The 19,259-nt window shown below is 43.0% G+C and overlaps 1 protein-coding gene across 28 annotated transcripts in view; it reads right to left on the bottom strand.

The window, feature by feature from the left end:
- The window catches only part of neo1a (neogenin 1a), a 228,867-nt gene that overhangs the window by 116,754 nt on the left and 92,854 nt on the right, over positions 1 to 19,259 (bottom strand). For all 28 annotated transcript variants that reach the window (XM_085768598.1, XM_085768639.1, XM_085768618.1 and 25 more), the window contains exons 3-5: positions 17,167 to 17,442; positions 16,218 to 16,368; positions 3,350 to 3,486 (exon numbers count right to left, since the gene is read on the bottom strand). In XM_085768598.1, coding sequence (XP_085624724.1) covers positions 3,350 to 3,486; positions 16,218 to 16,368; positions 17,167 to 17,442 — 564 coding nt within the window. The remainder of the gene's footprint in view (positions 1 to 3,349; positions 3,487 to 16,217; positions 16,369 to 17,166; positions 17,443 to 19,259) is intronic.

Here is a 19,259-nt window from a genome sequence, read left to right on the forward strand (position 1 = left end):
TTTGCATCTTAAGATATAAGGGCCTACAGAATTCTGTAGGCCTATCGGTTGTTTGCTACCAAGACCTGCCATGATGAAGTCTTACTCTCCTGAAAGAGACCTACGGCGTCATTCATCTGTCTAGACTTTACTGGAGCACTCTTCCAAATGTGTAGCAGGTAGCCTACATGGTCAGAGTAAATCCTCATATCAAGGCTCATTGTAGTGCACATCTCTCCCATAGTAACTAGTATAAGGTTCTCATTAGCCGAGTTTACTGTTGAGATACCTTGAAACACAGTTTCTTGCAAACATTACTCAAACAACCGGAATTGTGTATTTATTTGTGAGGTATTATCAGTGCGGTACTCACTAAGCTGCAGCAGGAAGATGTATGTTAGCAACAATATATCAACATTATACTTCACAGTGTCTGTGCTGATTATAAAAAACAAAACAACAAAAAACATGACATTCTATTCAACACTGCAACTCATTTTTGTGTTTCCAAAAAAAAGAAAGCTCCGGGGCAGAGAGGAATAAGATGCAGCAGTTTGTATAAGATCACTCATAGAAAATAAAAGTCTAATAACTAAATCCAAGGAGGCTCCAGTTAACTCAAGTGTTTCAATACAATTTGAGTCTGGAAATCATGAACAAGTGAATTTGTTTACTGACTGCATACAGGTGTATGGAGTGAGTGCATAATTGACCTGGTGTGGCATCATTTTGTATGCATGCCTGTGTGATTGTGTGTGTGTGTGTGTGTGTGTGTGTGTGTACGCACACCTGCTGTAAACCCCATGCATTTCTCCCTTCACAGATAAGCACCAGCTGCATCACAAACCCTCCAGCTATCTCCAGGTGAAAACCAAACAGTGTTTTACCACATCAAATCCCCGCCTGGCTCCCTGCACCTTTTCCTAAGCAGAAACCATTCAGTGTTTACCAAAAGCTACTGACCGTAAACTCACAATTTCTCCTTGTTACACCAGCAAAAGATGCCCTACGGTGTTTTAGAAGGAGCCTATCATATACAATGTTTTGTATAGATTCATACCACATTGATTTGTATTAGTGTCTTTCACAGGTGTAACTGCTTCTTGGGCGAATCAATTGACCTTTAAAGTGTCACCTCTGTTGTCAAGGGAGCAAATCAATGCCACAATCTGGTTTCTTCATAAATCTGGTGGAATCAAATGCAATTAGTCCTATGAACCTACAGCATGGGAACTAATTAGATTATTTCTTTGTGTTTCAATGACTGATGTCTTTCAACAATATCTCAGGAGTGCTGATCAATCCTGTGCAGTCTCGTCACATTGGAGGGAAAGGGGAGGTGGGCTGCCAGGGGTCAGGTCACACAGACATGAAGGATTTCAGAGAGAATTCAGCGAAAAGACCTGAAGACTGAAAACGAGTGAAGTCAGATGTCCTCCTGTGACCTGATCCGATTTTCCATTACTGTCTCCTTTAATCACAGTGAGCGACGGGGAATGATGAAAGGGTGGTGGAGGGGCGACGGAGAGATGAAGGGATTTGGGAAGGGAAGTATGGAGTCATAGCATGATGTGGGTGTGTGTGAAATGCAATGAACCCGAGAATGAGCCTCGGGGTGTTTCCCCATTCTAAAGTTATTTCACACCAAATCCTGTTGACTTGCTTCACCCGGGAAAAGCACACTAATACACAGGAGACATCTGTGCTCCTGTGTATTTTTGCCTCACCAACACTCTGTGTGTTTAAGATATTAAATATCTACTGAAATGATTTTACTTACACCAGAAACACTACTGGTAATTGATCAATCACTTAAAAGGATCAATGCCATTTGAGAAACCAACTGAAAAACAGCCAGACATATTTGTGTGTCAATATGAGGGGTGACATGTCAGTTTTAATCTGAACTCTAAACACTGTCTCTCTGATATCAAGCAGTTTTTTGATTTATTGGTTGGATTATTTTTAAATTTCACAGGTCGAGCTGTTATGTGACTGAAATTAACTCCTGCACTTAAATTTGCTGCTTCACAGTTTGGGCTAAAATGAAGGTAGATCATTTGTAAAATACTTTGCCTTCCCAAAATAATGAAAAATCAACAATATGATGCAGTATCATTACCTTAACAGGCTTGTTCATAATTTCTGATGTGTTTTGCACAAATGAATTAGATATTAGACAGCTATTACCTCAAATTCTAACATTTTCTTTTATGCTTTATTTGTTAAAAATTGGTATTTCATAGCAAGTGCTGAGTTTTTTTATTTATTATTATTTATTTATTACGGACAAGTCTTAAACAAATTAAGTTCCTTCTGTCAGACTGGGACTTTGAAAGTGAAGATTAGTCAGCATTCATTTGGGAATTAGCAGCTGTTTCATGTGAAAGTGTGATAATTGATACAAAAATGAAGTCTCATATTCCAGGATGTCTACAATTCAAATTTGCTCATTAGCGCTGAATTTTTGAGTGATAAATACTACAGCATCAGCAGCCCTGTTTCCTCACAGAACTGACCTAGTAAGAGATGAAGAATGAGTGTGTACACTGCCAATCATTTGCAGTTCTAAATTATAGATTGCTATAATTACAAGACAATTGGTTGCAGACATAGATACAAGAATGTGTGGTGTTGCTGTAATGTAGCAGGGAGCAAAACATATTGTGACTAATTTTGCAACAGCTAGGAAAACACACAACCCTGTTTCCATCACACTGATGTGCTGCATGTGCATCTTCTCAGTGTGTCGTCTGGTAACTACTGCCAGCTTTTCTTTCGGCATCTTCTAATTCTAGTGTTTGTCTAGTTTTTTATTTTTTGTTTTCTTTTTCTTATTCCTGCCAGGGATGTGTGAAGCTCCACTCTTTCTGTTCTTCCTGTGAGGGGTTGAGTTATGTGAAACAGCAGATATAAACAGACGCTCCATGTGTTGGGTATGTCAGTGTTGAATCTGCTGCTCCCAGAGAACACGGCTCCTGTGTTCCTCTCATGGTGTGCAGCACATCTCAATAAGGCTGCCACACTGAATTTCTACACCTAATCTGCATGTAAGAAACACACCTTGTTCATTTTGTTTCAAAAGAAATCGTTACTTGCTCTGTTTCGGGGCATTTAATAAGAATAATAAAAATAGAATTAGATAGAATAGAATACAAAAAAAATCAGGTGAAAATTAACAGTTTTAAGTGGCGGAGGAGGCAGGAGGATCAGAGTCAGAGTTCAGACCTGCAGTGACTCAGCTCCACTCCACTCTCTACTGCATCCTCACTCACTATCTCTCACTGTTCTCATGGTTTTGCTCCTGTAAATGCCATGTGCCTCTGGTCCTACAACAAAAGCAGACTCTGTGGGTTGATGATGAGGGTACCTTGTACTGTGAGCTGGGCCTGCGCTTCAATGGTGGCATTAGAGTTGTCCGCCATGCAGGTGTAGACACCGGCATCCTCCTCTGTGAGATTGGAGATCTGGAGACTGCCTCCTCCCAGGACCTCCACACGACCCTCGCTGCATCGGAAGGAAACAGAGAGGTGGGGGTAGAAAATTAGTTGGATCTGACAATTAACAAGTGTTTGGTTTCTTTTAATATCCAGTGCTAATGACCTTTATCTGGGGCTTTGCTAAGTATAACACTGTCAACATCTCACGCAGGAGCCCTCAGGCTGCTGGCTGTGTAGCAGCATCCGCACAGAGCTCAACTTTAAGCCTCGGTATCTTTTTTTTTTCCCAACCAGACATATTAAATATGTACAAAGTCGCTACAATCCATTTCCATGAAGAACATTTCCCATCCTACTTCTTCAGATAACTCTGTGGTAAAGGTTGCAGCCTCTGGAGCTCCATGTTCCCCTACTGACCTCAGGTTGACTCCGTCTTTGCTGCTTTTGCTCCGTCACCTCATACCAACTCTCTGAATAAATAAAACATGCTAAAAGCCAAGTCAGCCCCTCTGAAAAGAATGTCATTTGCAATTCTTCTCACAGTCATGATTCATAAATAGTCTGTATATGGAGATCTGGTTGTAATAATACTGGAGAGTCAAATAGAGGCGAATCCAACATAGCTCTTAGTCACCCTTCTTACTGTGGCAATCAGTACTATTTGGGGAATAAAAGTCATAAATCATTGTACATGTTCCATATGTATACGTATGTATGGACAGATGCCAAAATGTTTTATTCAGTACGCATCAGCTTTGATTACACAGAGAGTTCTGGTCTTATTGAAGCGGCAGCTGGGGCATGTAGCGTGTACACTGTCATTACCACAGTCGTTACATTGACTCCACAAATGTTTTCATTTTCTTTCATCAGCTCTTAATTAACTGCAGTGACATGCAGCTAAAGAATAAAAATGCAGAGATCTCTAACATCAAGGAGCAGCAATCCTGCCGTCAAGAACTTCTGTTTCTCCTCATCCAGGATCATCAGGGGCTAAACCCAAAGCTAAACTTCCTTTTATCAGAAGGTTAAGGAAATCACCAACAGCCAGTTTTCCTTTTCTCATGAAGGCTCCAAGTACTATTCACCAAGGTTGTGTATCAGTGCATAATAATTTACACACCACCACACCAAGTGGCAGGAGACAGGACTAACACTCTGAAAAATTAATAACCAGAGCAACAACCAGGTCCTGCTTTCCAACAAGTATTTCAGACAGTACAATCATAAATATTTATTATTCTACAGTGTTCACACCTAATCTAGATCACTGCATATCTATTTGTATAGCCTCTCTCTGAACCAGTGACCCTCCACCGTTTAAACAGTCCGAACTTTGATTTTCCCCAGAAGGCCCAGGGGGTGGGGGGTGGGGGGTGGGGGGGGTGGGAGCAGGCTGTGGCCAAGCTCTGGCTTGATTCAACAACCAGTGGAGCATTTGGAGCATGTGGAGGCTGAGAGAAAAAAGAAATCAATAGCTTTAAGAGAGAACTCTGCATTCACAAAGAGAAACAGAGAGACTGGGAGAAAAAAGCAGGAGCAGCGGGTCGGCTGGAGGAGGAGGAAAAATCCAAAAGAAAGGCCACGGCAAAATCGAGATGCAGCGAAGATGTTTTCTGCGCAGAGTGTGAGGATACACGCCGAGGTACGAAGAGGACCGAGGAAAAAAACAACCCTGAGCTGCAGGCTGATGTCGTTTTAAACAAACGGCTGACTAGCTAGAGCTTCCACATGAGCTGCTTTTTCTCTCTCCCTCACCAGCTCTGGGTTTTTGGCAGCACTGGCCTTTGAGACCATCTGCCTGTCTGTCTGTGCTGGAGTGGAGCATTCGAGTGGCACTCGACCTGCTGTCACCAAAACGACATCACTGTTTCACTCATGCTGTAAGGATAAAACAGACTATTAACTTGAGCGCCGGCCATATCCATTTAACGGTTTCAACAGTTGCAGTTTTAGGTTACCTGCACTCACCATCCTGGCACAGATCAGGACTTTAGTGCCTGTAAATGGTAAACTGGAAGATGGACAGCTTCAACACAGTTGCAGATGTGCTGCTTTATAGAGGCTTTATACCAGTGTTTTTCAACCTTGGGGTCGCCTGGAATTCAAATTGGGTCGCCTGAAATGTTGATTTAAAAAAAAGATTGATAAAAATGCTTTTTTAACTGATTATTATTCTTTATAAAATTATGATTAAAAACACCGCACACAATCTTAAGCAACTGTATTCTATACTTTCACTTTCTCGAATATAAATCGAGTTCAAATAAAATGCAGCATATAAACATATCTGAGCTGGTGTATCTTGAGTCACGGCCGCGATCATGTGACTGCACGTGGTCGCCAGAAATGTATCAAAATGGGATCACGAGGCACAAAAGGTTGGGAACCACTGCTTTATACTCTTTTTTGCACCAGTGGTAATGGACTGTAATACCGTCCCTATTAAAAATCGGACACAAAAAGCCTGAGTTCGGTGTGTAATAATTCACCAGGCTGTGACAGGCTAATGCATGGTTGCCATAGTAAACACATGACCCATCTTTCTAACTTCACTTCTATTATGAGCTTCATAAATTTTAATCATCATGATTATCTAGATTAAGAGTATTTATTTGAGATGGTGCAAAGTTGCCAACAGTTTCTACCGCTGCAGTCACACTACATCAATTCTGCGGTAATAATGACGGCAAACCTGTAATTACAGGATCCCGGTGCTCAGCTGTTTTTAGCACAAATGTGAGCGGCGTGACACCTGTTGTCGAATGCAGCCCAGAGGTTGGGGGGGGGGGGTATGAAGTCAAGTAAAGAGAGCCATGTAAACCTGCTCCAACTGACAGGGAACACAGTCTAACCCCGGGGTCTCCACGTCAGTCAAAAAAAGGTGTATTTAACAGCACAGTGGGTCGCTCCTGACACAAGTACACTGTGTAAGAGAGAAAACAGAGTGTTCTCGGGTCTTCAGAGTGAAAAAAAAATGGCAACATAAAGAGGGCTGAAGCCTTTTCCTTTGAGTCCATGACGTAACATGGAAAAAGTTAAAATGCCAAATGTCTTGCTGTACATTGATTACTTCCTTTGTGCATTACACAGTGTGGCTGATTCTGGCGGGAGGCCTCCTCTCGCAGTTAGTCTCCCCAGGACAGCTATTCAGATTCTCTGGCCTTTAGCGCAGCGGGCGTCATAAAAAGGGCATGACAGCTCGCTCTTGTACTGGAAAGAGGAACATACAGCACATATCAAAACCACCAGGCAATTTTTTTTTATTCAGAGAGCGAGTCAATCTTAGCTCTAAGTGCCCTGTGTTACTGGGAGGGAGGGAGGGAGGGAGGGAGACAAGGCAAAATGGTTCAAAGACACCTTGCGCTCTCTCTACTCGTGGTCATTTAAATGAAGACGAGGCGTCCGCTGTAACAGCGTGACATCCTGTACATGAGCTGCGGGCCCTTAGCGGGAGATGCTGCTAATTAAAACTGCATTATGTGTATTCACCTACAAAGAGCTGTTAAATTAGCACCCTATTTCCACTGTCACTTGTTCTTTTTATCTTGTCACCAAACAACAAAGGCACACATGCGCGCACACAGACACTACACTACATGTAATAGGAAGATGTGACTGTGTAGAAGTAAATGAGTCACACAGAACAGGTGCATTGGAGCTAATTGGCTTTGGTCTTTTTTAAAAACAGGTTTAGTTTGACTGTTTTTACTAATTCCAGCTCCAAAGGATGCAGCTTTCCAAATTGTCTGTTGGGACTAATGTGACAATGTATGGAAGCCCAAAAGGTTCATACATACATACATTTTATTTCCTCCATTTTCTCATGATAACAAGATAATTAATTTGAGAGATGATGAATTAAACGTGATAAGGCCTGAGATTTCCATCACATGTGACATGTCATGCTGACTGACACAAAACAAAACACAAACAAACAGAGAACTAGGCTTAAAGGGATAGTTAAATATTTTGGCAAAATGGCCCATTGCCATAATCCCTATAGTCATAGCAGTAGGTTCGTTACCTTTAATCGTCCGTGCAAGCTATATTTAGAATGGCGGAGCAGAGCCACGAGCTGCTCAGAGCTACGCTACGGAGGCTCATGGGATTTCTTGGTTTCCCTCATCAAACTCATCAAATGCACAATCCAACAACTCCAAAATGTTTAACTATCCCTTTAACGTTACCTACATTGGTGTTCAAGGAGACATCAGACAGCATGACATATCACATGTGATGGAAATCTCCCTATGACATTTCATTCATTATCTCTCAAATGAATTATCTCGTTATCATGAGAAAACAGAGGAAATAAAATGTATGTATGTATGACCCTTTAAGGCTTCCATAACAATGTGGCAATGTTATATACAGTATAATTTCATTATCCTAACACCACAGATGAAACGTATCAGTTTAGACATTTTTTGTCAGTTTAGACACATGTTGTTTGGAGCAGCATCATCCTTCCTCTGCTCCTCTCCAGTGAGTAGCTCCAGTAAAGGTGTTGACAACGTCCTGTCAACATGCAGAGGTCTCCTACACAATTTGTCCCCTGTCCTGCCACTCAGCTTTGAAGGCTGCGGCAGCCACAGAGACCTCAGAGAAGGGCTCTGGGCAGCGGAGGGAGGGGGAGGGGGAGGGGCACATTTGGTATGTGTGAGTGGTGACTCAGCCTTCCATAACAGACTGGTGGCAAGGTCAGTACACCTGGGTGAGGGGCGGCTGCAAATCACAAGAGAGCTGAAGAACTGTGGGCAGCGCAATATGCTGTCACAGAGCAATCAGTAGCGCTCTGACAGCGGTCGGGCACAGGTCGTGCTAGCTGCAGCACCGGGGAGAGGCAGGTGGAATCACAACTGTCACAACAATAAGAAAATAGCATCTATTATTAATGCGTAGAGTGGCAATCTGTTAACTTCTTCCTTTTTTACTTTTCTTATTTTTCTTGGTTCAGACTACATTTACCACCACCCCTCCCCATCCCTTGTTTTTTCTCTCTCCCCTCTCTCTCTCTACCTGTCCACCATATCTCCCTGAGCCATCAGGCACCATGAATGCAAACTGCTGCTCTGTTCCAGGTGTTTGTGGTTTAAAGTGAACGCAAATTGAACTTCCCCCTCTTGACCAGAACATAATCATAACAGTTCCATGAATTTGAATCGTGTTCAAGGTGCGCGCAGAGAGGAGTGGGATTTCATTTTACAGCCACAGAGGCCAGACGGCGGACAGGAATGATTTGTCCTGCTTCCAAAACACAACTTTTTTTTTTTTTTTTACCTTTTACCTATTCCTGGTCAGATATGAGCTGAGGTACAAAGGGAAACTAATGTGAGAGACAAAAGAGGGAGGCGAGAAGCCAGAGCAGCCAGGGAAAATAAAGAAATGAGTAAACAAAGATGAATTAATGTGAGAAACAACCTGGTGCCAACAACATAATCTGGGGTTTCTTAAATGACTCAGCCATGAAAACATTTTTGCTTTCCTCTGGCTCGCACTGGAAAGCTACAGGATCCTGGAAGAAAAACAACTCCTGCATACCTGACTTTATATGCTTTTTCCTCCCCAAGAACAAACTGATGATTTGATTAGGGCGCATTACAATGAAGCTAGCGGCACATACCTTACATAAGAGACTTTATATAAGACAGCTCCCCGGGTAGCTTGAAACCACATGAACCCCAGGACGCCCCATGCTGCGTCACAGCTACAGATCTACAGTGTTAAAGCGAATTGTAAAACCTTGAAATAGGACACCGTGTCTGGAGAAGTGTTAGGTTGCAGGAGATATGTTTTTTACTGTGAGGGGACAAAGTGCAAGTCCAGGCCATCAGTGAACAAAGCCCTGTGTTATCAGTTCTATTACAACTAATGATACAGGTAGAATTAACTCCTACTTTGTATTTTAGAACAAACAAACAAACTGACTTCAGCCTAAGCCAGGAGCCGGTAACCAATCTATTCCTCTGATCCTCAATTCCTACTTTAAAATAGAAATAAAAAAATAAAATAAAAACAGAGGATATGACAGAAAACATGCTTTGAAGAGAGCCACTGAGATGTTCTGGAGACTGAGGGACATCCATAAAAGGAGACTTCTCATGCTCCGCTGCCAGAAAACCATGTTGCTTGTCTTGTTTTCTCTGGAACACATGCCAGCAAAACTACTCCATTACCCTAACCCACCGCTGCTGTATCCATCTATCACTTCACCAGCGCTGGAGGAATTTTGAGTTCCTCGGCAGAAGCGTAACCTCCCGTGTATCAGAGAGAATATGATGTGCTGGATGTGCCAGACTCTCTGAACGGGGGTAACAAGCAGCAGGATAGGTGAAGTTTCTGCTCACATTCACATGGAGCTCAAATCGACACCTCTTTGAAAGATTTACCAAAAAGCTGAATATTATGAATCTTATAAATGAAGAATAGCAAGGCAGAGCTGAAGCACTAGACTCCATTACACTGTGCAGGTTTCATCCAGGGTATTAAACTTACATAACCCCGGACTATGATCCTATATCCTCCTTAAAACTAAGCTTGGCAGAAGAAATTGTAATCTGTGGTTTTCGTCGTCTGAATCAATGCCTTCCAATGACATCTGAAACTCTGAACTCTATCATTTGCTGCTGCTGCGTGAGTCAGAGTTGAGCACAAAGCAGACCATTTGCCATTAACCTCATTAATAGTTGCTCTGAAGAAAGGAGCAGGAGAAAATCATAGGCCATTAACACTGGTAGGTTTCATCTCCATCAGCCTTCACTTAGAGGCTGAAAGGTTAAGTTGCAGCCACTCGTAGTTTTTATTGCCTGCGGCCGTTCACCGATCTCTTTGAAAGCAACATGTAAAGACCCGGGCGATACGGAACGCCTTAAAAACTGGTTTGAAAATGTGTTAATTTAAAAAAAAAAAAATCAATGACATCAGTTGGTGGGTTGTGGGTGTAAAGATGTAATTGCACTTAAAAGGATGTAGAAAATTAAGTAGGTTAAAGTTCTGAGTGTCACTTTATGACTTCACTCAAAACAATTATGGAAGACTGCGTCCGAGGGACCGCGAGTGTCGATGAAATTTTAAATGGCTATGGTGGCTGCTCAGCCATGATGTGTTTTCAAAAGAGGTCTGATCAGTGATTCTGAGAGCGTGTGCAGCTTTGTCAGAGACCTACAACTCTTTAAAGCATCATATGTGGCAAGGGCTGTGGGTTGGAGTTTCTACTGCAAGATTTCTGCTGCTAATCATTAACTATGAAACACGTCAACATGTGACATTACAGAAAGAATTTCAGCTCATGACTGGAACCGTCTGCCGTCGCCAGTGATCGATAGACAGGTCTTGTTTCACCTGTATTAAAACACACTTTTTTTCCAGGGTTGAAAACATGAGGACAATAACTTCATACTAACAGTAAATCAGCTTCAATTCACTCATTTCACTTCTATTATGTATGCATCCTCTTTTTAAACAGGACACCACAACAACAGTGGAGTTTGTGTTAAAGGGATAGTTCAACATTTTTGGCAAATTGGCAATGCCATAATCCCTGTAGTCATAGCAGTAGGTTCATTACCTTTAATTGTCCGTGCAAGCTGTTTTTAGAACGGTGGAGCAGAGCCGCGAGGTGCTCAGAGCTGCGCTACGGAGGCTCATGGAATTTCATGGTTTCCCTCATCAAACTCATCAAATACACAATCCAACAACTCCAAAATGCTCTGGTGGACAAGTTGTGGCCTGCACATTCACCACACTATGAGATAATAATGGAACATTACGAGAGTTGTTCTGTAGGCAAATGCAGAGACTGCTTGCCGAACGGGAACGAGCATCAGCGGTTTTGCATGAATTTACCTCTAAAACAACTCTGTCTGGTAACGTTCTGTTATTATCTCATAGCGTGGTGAATGTGCAGGTCACAACTTGTCCACGAGAGCATTGTTGAACTATCCCTTTAAGAATGAGCTCTGATGATCCACAGACTAGCAGTTTGATGAGTATGGGCAGCAGTGTAAAAAAGCCATTATTTTTCCCTTCATGTGTTAGCCCAGGCTCCCATGGTGACTCACTTAAATGACAACTTCCCATGAATCCTGCCTATGCATTTATATGCGTGTATAAATGTGTGCAATCATATTCTCCCCCAAAGCAAAACACAGCGATGTGTGGGTTTGCATGCAAGATATACGTGTGAGAGGGTTACACTGCGCTACAATAATAGTGCAATTGCAAACAAATTTCTCACACCATGCTTCTTCCTTCATACACAAATAAAATGCACAATATACACAATCATATTTAAATGAAGGCGAGAAGACAAGGAGGAGAGGAGACGGATAGCTTGAAGGCTTTGGAGGAGGGTTGATTTACATGCTCTGTCAATTCCCTGTTGCTGGCCGACATGCATAATTCATCCATTTTATTGACTGCTGGGGAATTCTATTAGGTGATAGAGTGATACTCCCAAGAACAAAAGATGACTGTCCTTTTCATGAGCGTCATCAGGGCCAGTATGTGTGAGAAATCCAAAGGCCCCGCTTCTCTGTGCATACTCACCTGGGGATGGTATCAGTGACTCACAGGGCATTAGCTAAGAATGCGTTTTCAACTCGTTGACTGAACGCCTTCAAGTGTTAATATTCTATTATGGTGTTGCGGAGCATAATCAGAATAAATTGTAAGCCCGGTGTCCTTGGCGATAGACTTGCTCGGAGCCTAAATGAATATGAGTCTCGGATCAGGACACCGGTGAATACATAAACAGCATGTGATAGTAGAGTAAGCCACAATGTCATAGATGCAGTCAATATCAGTCTGTTTCATTCATGATGCTGTGTGGAGATACCTCGGGTAAATAGTATCACACAAGATATTACACACACCTGTCACTGACACAGAAAACTGAATTTTTATAGTCCAGACTAATTGGTTTTCGTATTATTTACAGATATGTTGCTAGGCTAAAACTTTGAAATATCACCCTGAGCATGGTTTAATGTGGGATATCAAGAGCAAAGATTTTACACACATTTTGAGACACCTGGCTAAAGACAATGTGAAATGAAGCGTCTAGCCATCCACTACTGATTTGTCAATATGAGGATGGCGAGCTGATCAAGAACAACTTTCTGGCTTTCTGTACGTACTCTAAAGAGTCTCCAGCTGGTCCAGAACGCTGCAGCGAGGGTTTTGACAGGAGTTTGGGAGAGATGTCTCTCCCACTTTAGCTTCCCTCCACTGGCTTCCTGTAGGATTTAGAATAGACTTCAAAATCCTTCTGCTGACTTATAAAGCTCTTAATGATAAAGCTCCATCCTATCTGAAAGAACTAATCATTCCTTATTGTCCTACCAGAGCACTCCGCTCCCAGAATGCAGGTCTATAGTGACTCCCAGTATCTCTAAAAACAGACTGGGAGGTAGAGCCTTCAGTTACCGGGCTCCTTTACTGTGGAACCAGCTCTCTCCATGGGTCAAAGAGGCAGATACTCTAGTTACATTTAAGTCTAGTCTTAAAACCTTCATTTATGACAGAGCTTTTAGTTAGGGCTGGTTCAGGTAGCTCTGAACCATTTTATAGCTACGCTGCTATAGGCTTAGACTGCTGGGGGACACATCTGGTTACACAGAGCCCTCTCCTTTCTCCTCTCCTCTCCTCTCCTCTCCTCTCCTCTCCTCTCCTCTCCTCTCCTCTCCTCTCCTCTCCTCTCCTCTCCTCTCCTCTCCTCTCCTCTCCTCTCCTTCCTCAGTATATTTTTGAACTGTCATTTTCTGTTGTACTTTGTAGTTTGGCCTTGGTGTCTCGCACTTTCTCTGTGTTTCCGCAGATCCACCGGAGCTCCATCTCTCTGCATCACTCCGCATTCATCTGCTGCTAGTTTCAGTTTCCTCAGAGGTCAAATGATTCATGTACATCCTGATATGTATAGTTCAATTGCACTTTGCGTTTCAGTGATAAAGCAATTTCTCCACCAGAGCCAAGTGTAAAACCTTTTATTGCTATATTTGCGATATATGCAATCTATGTATTGTTTTTTATGTTTTATAGAATTTCCACATGTTTTAATGAACAAGGCAGAGAATCCAGGATGCCTCATGATGTGTTGGGGAAAAGACTAGCATGCCAGATATGTATTGTCTCAAGTGACTGCAATGTTGAGCTGTAAAGAGTTCACTCTTCTGTGCAAACCGGAATAAATGCCTAAGCCAAAGAGGACTGGTGTCTTTCGGTCATTAAATATCACCTCTGTGTTAGGAGCAATGTGCTCAATTCATGACACCTGCCTGAGGTGCGAAATCAGCCTCACCACAATAAAGTGAAATTATACTTGCTTAAAAAACGTTGTGTTGTGTGATGCTGACATATTGGACTTATGGAAGACTAACACATTAACTCAACAGAGAGAAATGAACTTCTCAACTAGAGAGTTAGACAACCACCTGTTCTGCATTTCCATTTCAGATCGGCTCTCCGTCCCCATCTGTCATCACAGACATCAGAGAGTTTTTACGGAGGCCCTTAAAGTCCTACATGGCAATATGGGCAGGTGATACAAAAGAAACAGCAGTGTCGCTCTTGATGTCCGATGGGGTACGACTAACATACTGATGAGACTCTTCAAAGACTTAAGACTGAAAACCTTCATATGGCCCATTTTCAAAAGACTCCTGAAGGTCTCCGCTGTGTTTTTAAAAAGTATCCTGTGATATCTCAGAGGAGGCGGTCGGCTACCGGAGCGATGAGCAGGAATTAAGACCAACTGATGGTTTCCATTTCTGCCTGAACATGACACAATATTTTGTCATCTGCCCAAGTCTCTGAGGATCTGCACAGCAGGTGCTGGACATGTAAAGTGAGGGTTGGTGTCATTTTTCAACCAAATATGAATAATGTCCATATATAAGTCTGTTTGAGGACCAGTTGTAACCATGAGCTGGCCTTCATAGATTAGACATGTATGAACGTACATTCTCTAATGGCGCTGCCATAAGTCTACCACACACAGCTTCATGCCGCACCATCTGTCGCTCAGATTTAAAACTGTAATGGATTACATTTATATGGCGCTTTTCTACCGTTACTCAAAGCGCATATAGTAACCATTATTCATTCATACCACATTCACACCGGTGGTGGTAAACTACGTCTGTAGCCACAGCTGCCCTGGGGCAGACTGACGGAAGCGTGGCTGCCATTTCGGACCAAACGGCCCCTCCGACCACCTCTACTGCCTGAGCCACTGCCGCCCCTTACTGTCTCTGGCTGAGAGGGACAGACAGAGAACCAGAGTCAAGACTGAGCAGACACATCAGCATCAGAAACTCAATGTGATAATCCCTACTGTTGGCGAGTCACTCTGTCTTCCACCGGTAGCTTTGACACATCTTCATAAACTTTCATCTCATGTCTACAGCCGCTTTGAAGGCCCCTGTTTGTGCTGCGCACCAAAGACCAATTACAAACTCTTTGCAGACCCCCCCCCTCTCTTTCTCTCTCCCTTTCACTGCACAGCGCAGTAAGTTTTAATTGACAGTGGCCCTTCTATCTCTCATGTAATGCCCGAGAGGGACAGGAGACTCTGAAGGAGGAAAAAGAAAGTTCCTCCAGCTTTTCTTTCTAATTGTCAATGTCGTATTAAAATCAAAAGAACGGTCTCAGTAATGTATTCGCCACACAATCCATCTCTGCTCTGAAGGCAGGAGCGTTGGGGGTCCACTTCAATATCGTAAAGACCTCCCCGCTTGTTCAGAGTGCGCTTGCTAATTACCAACAGAGACACCCTTAGGGGGTGGGTATGCACACTGGATGGTGTTTTGTAATTAATACAAGGTAGATTAATAAGTACCTTTTTAGTCAGCTCCCATCAGAGGTCAGAGGCACTCACGGACAATTCCATAGGTGTTAAAGACATTTAACTTGAGATGTGGGGCCGTGCTCAGAACTAAAGGTTGGAAAGTCTAATGATATTCAGGCTCATACCACAGTGGAGCCCTGTGGTTACCAATGTGATGACCTTACATCTGATCTCAGTGAAGGCAGAATCTCCACTCTGGGCTGGATTTAGATGAATGAGCTCTATTTCCGCTCTTTTCTCTTCACCTTACAAGTTGCAGAGTTATTATTCCCCAGGACCTGTACACAGGGGTTAAGTAAACAAAGTCCTTTCTTAATTGGTCCAAATCAAACTTCCCATGTCCAGTGCAATTCTCTCCAAGGGATTTGAGCTGCTCTGCCTGAGCTAATGAGAGCCAGAGGAGTGAGAGCACAGGCACTGTGACACTCTCTCTTGGCTCTTAATTTGTGAACTTTCCCTTCGGCTGGCAGACCTGCAGCCCTGTCTGTCTCCCAGCTGAAGAGGCTCTGTTGGCACGTTTCAGCCCCCCCCCGCCCCTCCCCCAGGGCTCTCTGAGTGAGTAGCAGTGGCAAAATAGCATTAACACCTTGGGGAGCAGGCGCCAGGACACAGAGGTTAGCTTTCAGGGGCCAGAGGCAGCAGGTACAAAGGAGCAGTACATTATAACGTATGGTGAGCATGGGAGTACTAACAGCAGCATTTAGCTTTTGGAGTAATTATTGTCAACTATGATAGTTTTTTATGGGTATAGGTATAGAACACTTATTACTATACAAGCTACAGAAATATGGCCCCAGAGTGTTTGTACCATTTGTGAAACTCAGAGCCAGTTTGTGCATTTGTGGACAATAAAAACATTTTTTGTTATTATTAAAAGCTTATGTAATTCCTCACACAGATTTTTTTAAAGTAAGATAAATCCAACTTAAAGCCTGAGGACATGCTCTTACCTTTCTTGTAGCAGCTTGTCTCCCAACATCCAGCGGACATGTGGTGCAGGATAACCAGTGACCACACAGGGCAGCAGCACGCTGGCGCCCACCACCTTGGTCACAGACACAGGCTGCACCAGGAACTCCGGCTTCCTCTCTTCTCCAGTTTCTTCGATGGGAGAGAAAAAGGTCAGGGTTAAGGCTGAGGTTAAGGTTGGGGGTGAGTAAATGAAGCACAGCTTCATTTAGGTGTCATCTGTCTTAAAAACTTCAAAAGAGGTCATGTCTGAAGAGCGGTCGCTCGTGACACCCAAACCAAGAATGGTCGGATGAATAATGTGCATGTTGATGTCTGAGACAGCTGAAGTCTCGGCTCTTTAGGAGTTCAAAGTAACCTCATATAACTTCAGCTGCAACTGACTGCCTCTGTGGAGCGCAATAACCTGGGCATGTGTAACCACAGTATACACAGGGCCTTAGGACAGAAACTGCAGTGTGTAATCCTTTTGTCATCCTGTGAGCAGAACTTAGATCGTAATTCTGTGAAGATGAAATTAAATGAAATAATTTCCACCTTTAAAGTCTCTCTCCAAAACACAGAAGTTACTTAATTCTCAAGTTGATTTGTGACGACTCCAAAGAATCCAAAAAACTATATATTTCTTCATCTCTCCATTCTCTTCCTGCTGGATGAATTTTATTGTTATTTTGTATCCATCCAGCCTTCAGCCTCTCCACCACACATCATTGGGGGAGACATACAGAGATAAAGCCTTCTTAATGGATCCTGATTTATGACCTAATATCTTCTCAGCACCCAGAGCTGGAGGATTAACTTCAATTTACTGCACAAGATGTTCTACAACAGCTCACACATAACTCATCTATAATCAAGGATGTTTGGTAAACAGGTTACAACTGAGGATGAGCAGGGGAAAATGTTTTAATTATTAGGAAGTTAAATTACCTGGCAGTATCTGGAGCTGGGCCTCGTCGCTGGCCTTGGACGAGCCCACATTTTCCACCAGACAGCGGTAGAGCCCGGCGTCGGCCTCCGAGGCGTTGCTGATCACCAGGGCTCCGCTCGGCAGCTGGACCAACCTGGTGCTGAGCTCCAGCGGCTGACGGTCTTTCTCCCACCGAGTGAAGGGCACCAGATCCGAGTTGACCTCACACGCCATCACTTGACTGTCCCCCGGACGCACAGTGGCCGGCGCTGGCTGGCTGGTAAACCTGGGCATCCCTGAAAGACGGAGACACAAGAGGAGGGGGTTAAACAAAAAAACAGCACCAACCTCACACAATTCACTGTTCAGCGTTCAAACCACAACTGCACCGTCTCAATGCAGCCGATGAGTTCAGTTTTCTAGAAAGAATTCTTGATAAATAATACCTACATTATTTTATAACTTTATCTGCAGGTTAGTCATTTATTTAATCTTTCAGGGAAATATATCCCTTTAAATGCAAATGAATCACTGCTTGCCCCGCCCACCGCTTCTACCGGTCCCAGGTGGGGTGGGGTTAAGCAAATGCGAATCCTGGTTATATCACTGGAAGACAACTGTTGAGGGAACAGTTCATAAAACCACATGGATTTCAACCTAGGGAGCCTGAACATTACAGATTTTTTGTCAATTCTCACATTTAAATATTCAGTATGTTAAAGAGCCTTCAAAAAGTGATATTCCCATTAGGGGTGTAACCGAATCTGAATCCGGTATTCGGAAGTACACAAATAATGCTTTGATCCCGAATAGTTTTGCTGTCCGAAGTTTCTCCTCATTATTCAGGAGCTTTTTTCTAAAGAAAAAGAAACGTTTGGATCAGCGACAGCCCATAACCAGGTGATTCTGGTTCACACTCCAACACAGTAGGTGGCGCTAATGCACCGTAATGTTGGTGCATCTGCCCTAGAAGCACAACACGAGTAGAGCGCCAAACACTAGCAGGCAACATTGCCGGCTGCCGCGACGGGAGTCACCCATTTCATTTCATTTCATCCGTTCAACAACTTAGCATTTTTCTCATAGACAATTATGGGAAAAGAAGCGGCTATAAAACGGTGGATACTTTTTTTTGAGTGTCACAACCCCCGCGAAATGACTTGTTTCACTACCAGGATTTGATACATTCAGTCCGATTACGTTTGGAAAGTCTAGAAGAGCTGCACGATTAAATTATTTAATTGCCGTTCTAGTTAGCCAAGAGCTAAAGCGGAAGTTAGCCGGCTAGCTGAATTTCCTTCGGAATAAATAAAGTATCTATCTATCTATCTATCTATCTATCTATCTATCTAAATCCGAAGTTTTTTTTAAAAGCCCGAATCCGAATCGTGAACTGGTTGTACACCCCTAATTTCCATAATATGTCCCCTTTAATGGAGACATTATGAGATCAGCTGGACCTGAAATTACTTTCTTTTGTAAAAATCCATCTTTTTCAGATAAACTGCTGAGAAAACATGTCCGAATGATCAAATTTCTTTGCTTTATATTCATTCAATTTCACATCCTATACTCACAATTATCTGATCAGCCACAAGATTAAAATTTGTCCCTGGTTTCAGTATTGTGATTTGTGGTAGGCTATGTGCATGTACGAGATGGACAGAGGAGTCCAAAAGCCTGAGAACACTTGTCTCTGTCTCTCTCGCTCTCGCTCTCACACACACACACACACACACACACAGTGGTAGCTGGCCTTAATAGTCTGGCTGAACAGTGAATGCATCTTCATTAAGAAGTCAGTGAGTCACACTGTGTCAGGATGGAACAAACAAACAAAAACAGTTTCAAACTATTTCAAGATAAAGATTAAGTTCATTCTCACACAATCCATATTCAGGAGTGGAAGAGGCCGTAAACTGACAACACACACACACACACACACACACACAGAAACACTGCAACCCACACACAGTTGTGGAGCACAATCACTGATCCTCTATGGTGGATGCTAATTTGCCATGGAGAGCAGGAGACACACAGCATTCATTAAGGCTGTTTGTGCTCCTGCACCCTCCACTTTCATCTCAACGCAAAATAATTATTTCCTGTG

Source organism: Trachurus japonicus, chromosome 3 (assembly GCF_045865225.1).
Source record: "Trachurus japonicus isolate A0001 chromosome 3, Traja_1.0".
Lineage (NCBI taxonomy): Eukaryota > Metazoa > Chordata > Actinopteri > Carangiformes > Carangidae > Trachurus > Trachurus japonicus.